The sequence below is a fragment of the Trichomonas vaginalis genome, chromosome I (assembly GCF_026262505.1).
Source record: "Trichomonas vaginalis G3 chromosome I, whole genome shotgun sequence".
NCBI lineage: Eukaryota > Parabasalia > Trichomonadida > Trichomonadidae > Trichomonas > Trichomonas vaginalis.
Window position 1 is genome coordinate 5576046 of NC_067203.1, and position 11455 is coordinate 5587500.

Genomic DNA, 11455 nt, shown 5'->3' on the forward strand with positions numbered 1-11455 from the left:
AGAGTATAAGATGACTTTTAAAATTTTAGAATGTCTAATCAAATCAATTTTTCAAATAATTACAGTGAGTTAAGAAGTAAATCTAAATATTATATCGATTTATATAATGATTTATACCGGCTAAATACGGAAAATGAAGATGAATTAAAGAAGATTTATAATATGATCAAATTAAACTTAATTGATTCAAAGAAATATTCAATCGAAAACATAATAAGAGATATTTTAATAATCATTCAGTATAACAACAGATATGCCAAGTCTTACATGAGACTTGTGCAACACATATCCAAAGATTATCGTGTAAAAGATATCAAAACTGTTCCAGAAACTTGTAAATGCATGTTATTCAAAGACAATCAGGTTAAATTAAAGATGTCAGATTGTTTCAATAAAGAGATTATTGCAGATCTAGATTATTATGCAGCAAATACAATCTATGGCGCAATTGCATCTAATGACTTAAAAAGATTCATTTCATTCACTGAGAATGAATTGTTTAATAAAAATCAAGTGCTAAAAAGCAAATTATATTCAATTTCTGATAATGGATATTCATTACTTGAATTATGTTGTTATTATGGTGCAGTTGATTGTTTCAAGTTCTTAAGAACGAATTTTAAATCAGAAATAACTCAAACATGTCTATATTTTTTACTTTTAGGAGGAAATCCAGATATCATAAGTGAATGTTTGAAATATCAAAAACCAGATAAAGAATGCATGAAATATGCAATTATTTCGCACAACATTGATTTTGTTACATTTTTAAGAAATGAACACAATATAGAGATCAATTTAGAATACTGCGAAATTTACAATAATCTTGAATCCTTTTTAGTTTATTTAGATATCACAAATGATGTTAACAGCTGCCTCATTTATTCACCATTGTTTGATATTCCATCTCTTTGCGAAAACGTCCTATTTCTTGGTGCAAATATTAATTCAAAAGATTCGTATGGAAATACAGTACTTAATATTGCAGTCCATTTAAATAATATAGCATTAATGGAGCTGCTTCTTTCGCATGGTGCAAATATAAATGAAAAAGATAAATTCGGAGATACTGCTCTGCATCTTGCAGCAAGTTATAACAATAATAAAATGATTAAGTTTCTACTTTCACATGGTGCAAATATAAATGAAAAAGATATAAATGGAGAAATCGCTCTTCATAAGGCAATGCATTTTAATAATATAGATGCAATTAAACTGCTTCTTTCACATGGTGCAAATGTCAATGAAAAAAATAAAAATGGAAGAACGCCTCTTTACGATGCAATGTTAGACAATAATAAAAAACTTATTAAGATTCTTCTTTCATATAGAGCTAATGTCAATGAAAAAAACAGAAATGGTGATACACTTCTTCATCTTGCAGCATGTAAAGATGATAAAAAATGATTAAATTTCTTTTTTCACATGGTGCATCTATAAATGCAAAAAATAAAAAAGGAGAAACTTCTCTTCACAGGGCAGCTGATTTTGCAAGTATCCAAGCAGCTAAACTCCTTCTTTCAAAAGGTGCAAATATCAATGAAAAAGATGAAAATGGAAGAACGCCTCTTCATAATGCAGTGTATAATTCTGGTATAGAAATGGTTCAATTTCTCCTTTCACATGGCGCAAATATTAATGAAAAAGATAAAAATGGAAAAACACCTCTTCATTATGTTGCAAGTTGTGATAAATTAGATTTGGCGAAACTCCTTCTTTCACAAGGAGCAAATATCGATGAAAAAGATAGTAATGGTGAAACACCTCGTTATATCGCAAATATGAACTATAAAAGAGAAATTGCTGATTTTCTTTTATTGCACGGGGAAAATTATTCTTGAAACTATCGTGCTCAGCTTTTTTCCCTATAATATAATTCTGAAATTTTAAAGTAAAATATTCAAAATCTGTCAATATGAGAAATATTTATTTAATATTTTGTCCATTTATTAAGTACTTTATAGAAGTGTTAAATGTTCATTCGGGTAGAAAAATCTTAAATATATATGGAGTAAAAGTACATTTTTGGTTTTGGCTGATTACGATTATTAGAATTTTCCTCTCAATTTTTCTGAGAAAATGTTCTTAACAGGGTTCCCTTAATTGATCGATATTTGAGCTGTAAAAAAATGATGCTAAAAGCATGTGAAGAAAAACTTTGGAAAAAACAATATTATTTTTATTCTGGAACAAATGTACTTCATTATGCATCTTTACAAGGAAATCTGAGACTTGTTAAATCTCTCATTGAATGTGGCTGTGACAAAGAAATCAAGAGCAAATTTGGTGGTACGGCTCTATACTGGGCATCAGAAAATGACCATCTTGAAGTTGTTCAATATCTTATCTCAGTTGGAGCAAATAAAGAAGCAAAGAGTAATGATGGATCTACTCCACTCATTGAGGCAACATTTAATGGTTATCTTGAAGTTGTTAAATATCTTATCTCAGTTGGAGCAAATAAAGAAGCAAAGGATAATTTTGGATCTACTCCTCTCATTTGGGCCTCAAGAAATGGTCATCTTGAAATTGTTCAATATCTTATCTCAGTTGGGGCTAATAAAGAAAAAAATGGAATGAAGTGTTTCTACCAAAATTGGCATTTTAACTTAACAAAAAAAGTATACCAGCAAAAAAATACGTTATTTCGCAAAATTTTGAAATTTCTACAAAACGTGACAAATATAATAAGACTAAAAAATGTCCCAGGCCAGAATCGAACTGGCCTCTGATCCGTGTCAAGGATCTATTCTAACCAATATACTACTGGGACTTTACAAATGCTAACAATTATTTAATTCCATACTGATAAATTGAATTTTTTTATCAATTTAAACTAGAAAGAAAGTTTGGAATTCATTTTACAGAATATCTATCTTAAAAATCAAGTAACCACAAGAAAATAATAGGGTTTTCTTTTTCAGATTTCAACGCAACACTTGAAAAAGGAGAAATCAAAGGTACATTCACTATTTTTGACAAAATTTTAAATTTTCATGGGGTTGTAAATCTTATAATAACTAGATGAATAAGGAATGAATCCCAGTATAATGTGCATCATTATATTAAACACTATATGTAAGGCTAATGATTCTATTAACACTTATGAAGATCTATAGTATTTGAGCAGATAAATTTGATAATTTCCAAAACTCTTATATTTCAAAATTAAAGTGTGCGAATGCATTTAGATGAGAGCAAAAAGAGATTGATGCTGTTAAAACTAGGTGTTAATTTGCAATTATTTCGCATCACAAGAACTACCCAGTAAATTCGGCTATCTTTCTTTGCAATTATTCTCCATTATACATATAATATAATGGTTAGGGTTTGAAGAAAAGTTACTAGAGAATTATTGACTTTTGAAATAATGCAGAATTTTACTTGAAGAAATCATTAATTTATGAGTTCCAAATTGCTAAGCATGACGAAGGATCATTAAATTTGCTACAATTAAATACACTTATTGCAGAATTAAGATTTTTGAAATTAAAAGTTTGAAATATTGCCTTTTTGAATAAAAATTTAAATTTTATTATATAATCATGATAATATCTTATAGAAATTAAAAGAAATATTTTAAACCATTCAAATATTTTGAATGTCTTATCAATTTAAAATATTAAAAGATAGCTTGATTTTATCATCATTAGTTGTTATCAAAGTTTTCTTCTTTTGATGAACAACAGTAAATGATTTGTTAATTACTTGTCTTCCTTTTTCGCAGCAAAATCGAAAGTTATGATGATAATCTTGCTCTCAATTTTGAAACTCTCTGATTTACAAGTAAGCATTCCTTTGGAAAAGCAGTCCTATTCTGTTTTCAAGATATTTTAAAGCCTCCATTTCATACAATGCGCAGATCTGTTCGAAATTGCAAGAACTCTCAAGAAAAATGCAGCAGCAAAGAAGATTCCATAGTTTCTAGCATCAAAAATTTACAACCTTAATACAACAGTTAAAGAGAAGCTCGAAAAGAAAATATTTAACCATAAAGCTGGAAACCATTCGATATCTACTATTGGATCTAATAAAAAGTTAATTATAACATATTTAACATGCTATTTGTTGACTTTGTTCCATTATATTACCATATATATCTTTTTGAAATCTAAAATATTTTTACGATTTTAACCATGTGTTGTTGAAACCATATATCAATCTTAGCTAAAGTATAGTTTATGAGTCTGTCACCATCTAACGTATGAATTTTCAAAAATGTCAAATATGTTCATTTTTTCTGTAGATTCAGCCATAATTTCACGTTGTTATACTACTCAACTATTATTTAATATTTTTATCGATTTAAATATATGATGAGATGCTTAGTTCTCCTGGAAATCGATTTTTAATCGCAATTTTAACTTTCCAAAAAAAATTCAAAAATAAAAACCCCTCTCAATTTTCTAAGTTTTATAACTCGCCAAATCTCTAGCCAAATTTTTTTGGCCCGTATAAATATTGTTAGGCACTATATAGGGATGCTATTTATCCTATTTTCATCCCATTTTACTGTTATCGCCTAGTGAATGTATCTTTGAGAAATCATATCCTATTAATACAAGAAAAAACACAGTCTGATGGAGTTTGAATGTAAATATTCATTAAAATAGTATTTTGTGATATAATTTTTTAATTTTTTAAAGTAATTATCCTTCTTTTCCTTTTACGTTTGCTATCTTAGATCTATTCATAATTGTATTTGTTCCAAATGCCCATAATTATCATAATCATCTATGAACAAGCATGATTATTTTTGACAAATGTCAAAAAATCATAAAATATTTTGTCATGTAAATCATTGAATTAATTTATAACGTTAAAATATAGATGTCTACATACGTTTCAATAATTGATGCAGGCCATCGCGAGTACCTTAGACGAGAAAAGCGCCTAGGTATATTTTGCAATTCACTATCTCAAATATCAGAAGTTCGCTCTTCAAAAGATCCTATCACAAATGATCTTCTTAAAGGAGTTAACAGCATTTGGTTTATGGGTCCTCGCAACGACCTCAATAAGGATGAAGCATCTGTCCTTCAGTCTTTCCTCAAAAACGGTGGAAACGTAATCATTGCTGGTGCTGAGAACTTCCCATCAGGATTCAACGCTTTTATCAGCCAATACGGTGTTAAAGTTACTGAACCTGTTATTTCTCCAGTATACATTAACTACATTGATCCTCATCAAGTCAGTATTCAACACGGTATTCTCAACCATGCAATTACAGAATTCATTAAGGATGACAAAGCCTCATTTGCTTTTCCAAATGGTTGCATTCTTGAGGTAAATCGTCCATCTGTTCCAATCATTTCTTCCGGTTTATCAGCTTATCCATTAAACTGCCCAGTAATTTCATTCACATCCGTAGAAAAAGGTACTCTTACAGTTATCGGCTCTCCACTTATGTTTGGCGACGAATGGTTCCGTAAAGAACAAAACGAGCAATTATTTAATTTCTTAATACAACTTATCCTCGTCAGAAGCACACAACTCAACAAGATTGATGCCGACAACCCAGAAGTTACAGAAAGATGGTTTACTCCTGATACAATTAGTATGTCTGAACGCCTTAGGCCTTGCATACAAGAATCAGAGAAATTGAAGCCTAATCTTATTGATAACTTCGATAAGGCTAAATTTAGCATGGATATGAGATTTGTTGCTGATATTGCAAATCTTGCTAATACATTAGGAGTTAAGAACGAACAATTGGACATTGTTACACCAGTTTTCGATGTTGCATTACCTCCTCGTACACCAGCTGTTTTCCCTCCACAGATGAAAGAGCCAGAGCCACCTGTCCTCGAACTTTTCGACTTAAACGAAATATTCGCGTCTAAAACAGCAAGACTTGCTATGCTTGCACAAAAGACGCCACCAAAGAACATCGAAAAGTTCATTATGCAGGCTGCAAAGATATTAAACGTCGGACAGAAATTTCCACAGAACTATTCTGCAAAGGACGTCTTAGAATATGTATTTAAGTACGTTGTTAGATGTAAGAGACAAGCTCAAGATTAAAATCAAATTATTCATTGGAAATTTGTAAAAATGCACAATATTAAATGAATTTCTTAGATTTTTAAAATATAATTTAGAAGCTAATAAAAAAATAGGTCATAATATTTATCAATTTTCAAATTTTCTAACAAAATATGAGAAAATAGATCCACACAATTCTACATATGGATGTATGTTGTAATGATACTATAGAAAATATCCAAATCATGAATTCTTCATATTCTGCTAATCTCTCTTTTATATCTCAAATAATACCATACATTTTTAATGACTTTAATAAATATTTTGACATACAGAAACCTTATAGTCAAGAATAACAGATATTTAATTAATTTTATTGAAATCCTCTATGAGTTGGTCGATGCATCAAACAGAAATATATGATTTGGCTAAATGTACCAATCAAAGGGGGAAAAGTTTATCTCATCTATATTACGCAGGAAATGGAATTATAAATACTTAAATAAGACGATTTCTATAATGAATACCTTTTGTAAAGTACACTGCTTCTCATGATGTTTGGCTAATACATGAAGTTCAAAAATAAATGATAAATTGAAAAAGAATACAAATAAAGTTTTAGATAGTAATAGAAGAAACATTTTGAGCAATATCAAGGTGATTTCTATTGCTTGATTCCTCAGCTTGATTATATACATATCCTGTCACATCTTTAAATTGTTCTGCAAGTTTAGCTGCTTGTTCTTTGGCTTCTTGCTTGTTCAAGTCTGGATCCAATGGAGAGATTTGAGTTACAGAGATAACGAAGGATTTAACTGAATTCCTCAAATCAATTAAAGTATTAAACGAAGTAAAAGCATTATGAAGGATCTCGCCTATTTCCTGGCTTGGTCTGTTAGGGAACAGACTACAAACTCTATAAAAGATCTCTTCTGCGCGAGCTTGTGCGTATTCTCTAGAACAAAGGTTAGAAATGGCTGAAATTTGGCGATCAAATGTACATTTGTAAGTTGGATCAATTAACATATTGAACATAAAGCAAATTTCATCTAAAAGATGTTTTTCAATGAATTTAAGTGAAATTTCATCATATTTCATACTTTTGTATGCTTCATTGAATAAATTAATAATTCCTATAAGTGCATTATTTGAAATTCGCTCATATGGATTTGTTGCTCCGTTTTCAAGGCAATTTAATACTTCATCTGAGCCTTCTTCGCCTAATTTAGATAAAATCTGGTTAATAGTACACATATTAGACAGAAACGCGTAAAATGAAAACCTCACATTCAAGAAAGAATCAAAATTATCTCCAAACATTTGAACTGTTGGTAGATATAGGTTTGTAAGCACAAGTTGAAGGTTTTCAACGAAATTCTGTTGGTGTTTTCTGCATATACTATTCATTAAGTTGAATACTTCTGGAGTTCTTCCAATTGGAGGCAAATTTACATAATCAATAACGATTTGATTAAATGTAATAGGAATAATAACATTACTGCATATCTCATTCTTTGCTGGATTGTTCGAAATTGTTCTATCAAACAATTTCATTATTGATGACTTAATTAAAGCGATTAAGAGGCCAAACTGGTTCAAATTATCATCATCAAAGATACCAGACTCAACAAGTTTATTAGAAAATGTCAAGTAAAGTTGACATAATGCCTCAAAAAATTCTTTCATCATATCTGAACAAGGAATCTTACAAAAGTTTGCGATATTCGCCATAGCTTTGACTTGTGCTACCAAAAGTTGCAGTTCTTGCTCATTATTCAAGGGAGAATTGGAAATAAAATTCAAAATTCTTTCAGCTAAATGATCCCAAACCCAAGAAGCAGTAAAAACTTCGTTTTCCGGAGGATTACGCGGTATCCATAATCCTAAGCAATCATAAAGTTCTGGTAAATTTTCAATGTAAAGTTTTTCAGAAATTTCATCGGTTTTCTCACAAAAAATTTGAAGTAAAGATTTTTCATCTTCTGAAGGAGATTTTGTGAGAGTGTTTCTTGATTTGATTCCTAATTGTTTCATAGCATGTATTGCGTAGAATTGCATTTCGAAATCATCTTCGACCATGAAATCCAAAATTTTCAGAATTAATGCTCTTGTGATTGCATAATTAGTGGGAATATCTAAGTATCTGTTCATTGACCATGTAACAAAGCATATGGTTTTCGCAATCAAGTATTTCATTTGGAGATCTGAAAATTGTTCAGATAATCCGAACAAAATCTGGAATAGCTCCTTTAAATAAGTATCTAAGTAATCTGGATCCAATGATATTGCTACGAGCCCTGAAGAAAACAATAAACCTGTGAATTTTTTGAGATCTAATTTTTCTAAGTCCAAATTTTTGAAATTGTCCAGAATAATTGATATCATATCATCTGGATTTTTATTTGTTAGCAATGTAATGCATTCGCGAGGCGGAAAAAAGTCAACTGTGATTAATCCCATTGAAATCATTGTATTCTTCTCTCTTTCGTCATCGTCGAGGTATTTTGAACTTGTTAAAGGTTGTGGGACAAGGTAAATGAGTTCTTGTCTCAAAGAATGATAAAATTGTTCAATAGTCTCATTAATTTGAGGATCATCGATATAAGCGATTGCCAATTGGCGTAAAAACTTCGACCAGAATGTAATTATCTCATTTGCAATTCTTTCTGGTGCATTTTCTGTCATTATATAAACCCATCTCAAAAGTTGGAAGAATTCTTGAGTATTTACATATTCCATTAATTGAGATATGATATCTGTTAGATCTGTAATAAAAGTATATTGGAATTCTTCATTTTCAAGCAATTCTGGAGCTTTTGAAAAATCTTCACCGGCAAGATAGTTAAATACCTGAATTGTGACATTAAATGTCGTATTCTGCAATTCTTCTGACCCTTCTACATCATGTAAAAGTGAAATATAATCAGATAAAATTTCAATAATTTCAATTCCATGTTTATCTGTCCTTGCTAATATAGAATATATAGGATTCAATATGTCAACACGTAAGTATTGCTCGTTATTTAAGAATCCTATTAATTGGCGTAATGATATCAGTCCAGATTTGATTTGTTCGTCATTTTCAGAAGAAACTACTGCTTTGATGACGAAATTGATTATGTTTTCCGTGTATTCTTTGAATGCTGTCTTGACTTCAATGCTCCTTTTAACAGTTATGTAGTTAGACTCTGTTTCATTTATAAATTCGCACATAGAAGTGAGTATTTTGAAGACATTAATGCAATTTTGTAAAGATACTTCGGATGAATTTACCAAATCTTGAAGAATATCTGGCCATTTATCGGGAAAATCAAAAAAGAAAATATCAATTAAGGCGCTGTTGCAGATTTCAATGAGGTAATGGGCAGAATTAGATTGAACTATGGATATTATGTATTGGAAGAAAAATGATTTGAACTCTTCGCGAAATTCTTCGGATTGAATTTCCCAAAATTTTTTTATTGAGTTGCGGATTCCTTGAACAATGTAATATTTTGAATATGCAGACATATTTGATTGAAGTGCTTCTATTGAAAATGAAAAAATGTCTTCGCGTTTAATAAATTGATTCAAAATTTCTGCAACTCTGTTCCTTTCTTCTTCTAATTTGTCGGATGAATCTTGTTGACGCATTATATTAACGATTGCTTCGAATGTATCAATGTTAAAAGCTACCCCTGATTGAGAAATATCATCCATCAAATTGAATTTAGAGGAAATGATTAATTTCCTATTTAAAACATGCGCTTTTAATTCATACGTTCATCAACAATTAGATAATTTAAAACTCAAAAAAAAATGTCACAATTAGATCATTTTTGACAATGTATTTGACAAAGCGTCAAAAATCTATGACTCTTCCAATGGATGGAATAGATGATGTCGAAACAGAAGAGTGGGATGATGTTTTAGACTTCAAATATCCTGGTAGAAAAACTCTCCTCAATCTTCTTGTTGCTTTAAGTTTCTTATGCGCAGCAATTATCTCATATATCGCCTTTAGAGAAGTAAGAACCAGAAAAACGCTTTGGAAAATTGGAGCTATATTCGCCAGTGAAACAGGTTTATCGTTTTCATATACCCTTTTAGTACCAAGTTCGCCGCTCAAAATACCGATGGAAGCAGTTGCAAAATTCTTCTTAACAATGACTTGTTTTGTATTTGTACTCAGTTTCTTTAAGTAATTACTGTCATTTTTTTGTCTTATAATATTATTAAAATTGTAATTAGTTTTATATCTTTAACTTATCAACCAAAATTTCATATGCACATAATTGGTTAATATGATTTACTTAATGGCCGGATTTTATTAAAAGCCAAAAATTTGAATTTCAAAATATAATCATAAGATACGATAAATTATATAAAATGATTCTGTTCTTAGTAATTCTTTGATCTTTCAATCCATATAATTTGATAGTCTACTTTAGTTTAAAAATTGATTGTTTCTAATAAAAGATAGGTTAAATCTTATGAGAATTCCTTCTACAAAAGGCAGAATATCAATGCAATAAACTATTTTATGTATTTGAGATGTGGAAAAATAATATAAATTAAATAAGTATCAAGAGAACATCAGATTTCTCATAATATTTGCTTGTATACATCTTGTTGATACGAATCAATATGTGTGAATAGGGAAAAAATGATGTTATTTTAAAAGTAACATGATAATGTAAGATAGTTTAAGAATTTAAGATAGATTGCAAACAAAAAATATTAAATATCTTACTTGAAGTATGTCTTTGCGTGTTCGATTTCTGGGTTGGAAAGAACTTTTCCGTCAAGAGGAGCACAGAATGGGAAGCTTCCATCTTCGCAAAGATGAACACTGATAACAGCTGTAGCTGGAGCAATACGTGGATTTGGACTCTTAAGAGTGAACTTGTTGCTGACAACTGTATTTAGTTCGAAGGCTGAAAGGCGGAGTTCGATCTCACCAATCTCTTCATCTCCACCGAACAAATGCTTCTTGAAAAGACAGAAAACAAAAGATGCTCTTGATGAATTGGTGTAGTTAAACTCCCATGTATTGGATGGATTAGTCTTTGGTGTGAACTCTGCTTGATGTCTCATGAAAGTTGAACGTGGGCCAACGCATGCAATTAAAGCTGTTTTGTTGTTAACTGGGAATCCACCAGCATTAACTGAATCAATACGAATGTAGGCCTTGTTTCCGTTCATGAGTGGTAAGTACTCGTTGTTATTGGCAAATCCGAATGAACTACGCATTATCTTCTTGGAATGCTTTTGGAATAATGATGACTTTTATTTTCTCAAAAATTGAGAAAGTATTTAAAATAGAATTGAGACAAATTTAGGTCATTGATTGAGTATGAACCAAATCATTAATTTTCATCGATTCTTTGATATTAATATAGATTATGGAGCATATAAATGATTCTATTAAATGAGACACCCACAAAAATAGTTTTGAGAGCGAATTTGGTCATCGTTTTATTTGATTTTG

General features: G+C 30.2%; 6 protein-coding genes and 1 non-coding gene across 7 annotated transcripts, besides 1 other annotated feature; 4 read left to right on the forward strand and 3 right to left on the reverse strand.

Moving 5' to 3' along the window:
* Window positions 1-30: 30 nt before the first annotated feature.
* Window positions 31-1407, forward strand: TVAGG3_0935080 (spectrin binding; the record flags this gene model as incomplete). The annotated part of the gene is made up of 1 exon (XM_001329734.1): window positions 31-1407. The coding sequence occupies one exon, from the start codon at window positions 31-33 to the stop codon at window positions 1405-1407; it is 1377 nt and encodes a 458-aa protein (XP_001329769.1).
* A 194-nt stretch (window positions 1408-1601) lies between these two features.
* On the forward strand, window positions 1602-1841 carry TVAGG3_0935090 (proteasome regulatory particle assembly; the record flags this gene model as incomplete). Its single annotated transcript, XM_001329733.1, has 1 exon — window positions 1602-1841. The coding sequence occupies one exon, from the start codon at window positions 1602-1604 to the stop codon at window positions 1839-1841; it is 240 nt and encodes a 79-aa protein (XP_001329768.1).
* Window positions 1842-2701: 860 nt separating this feature from the next.
* TVAGG3_0935100 lies at window positions 2702-2773 on the reverse strand. The gene has a single exon. It is a non-coding gene; the product is annotated as a tRNA-Val (tRNA).
* Window positions 2774-2949: 176 nt separating this feature from the next.
* Window positions 2950-4559: a mobile genetic element.
* A 256-nt stretch (window positions 4560-4815) lies between these two features.
* On the forward strand, window positions 4816-6141 carry TVAGG3_0935120 (intraciliary anterograde transport; the record flags this gene model as incomplete). Its single annotated transcript, XM_001329731.2, has 1 exon — window positions 4831-6024. One exon carries the CDS (start codon window positions 4831-4833, stop codon window positions 6022-6024), a length of 1194 nt encoding a protein of 397 aa, XP_001329766.1.
* Window positions 6142-6603: 462 nt separating this feature from the next.
* Window positions 6604-9684, reverse strand: TVAGG3_0935130 (nuclear export signal receptor protein; the record flags this gene model as incomplete). Its single annotated transcript, XM_001329730.1, has 1 exon — window positions 6604-9684. One exon carries the CDS (start codon window positions 9682-9684, stop codon window positions 6604-6606), a length of 3081 nt encoding a protein of 1026 aa, XP_001329765.1.
* A 125-nt stretch (window positions 9685-9809) lies between these two features.
* On the forward strand, window positions 9810-10169 carry TVAGG3_0935140 (uncharacterized protein; the record flags this gene model as incomplete). The annotated part of the gene is made up of 1 exon (XM_001329729.1): window positions 9810-10169. One exon carries the CDS (start codon window positions 9810-9812, stop codon window positions 10167-10169), a length of 360 nt encoding a protein of 119 aa, XP_001329764.1.
* Window positions 10170-10493: 324 nt separating this feature from the next.
* On the reverse strand, window positions 10494-11409 carry TVAGG3_0935150 (C2 domain (calcium/lipid-binding domain, CaLB) family; the record flags this gene model as incomplete). Its single annotated transcript, XM_001329728.2, has 1 exon — window positions 10714-11217. One exon carries the CDS (start codon window positions 11215-11217, stop codon window positions 10714-10716), a length of 504 nt encoding a protein of 167 aa, XP_001329763.1.
* Between the last annotated feature and the right edge of the window lie 46 nt (window positions 11410-11455).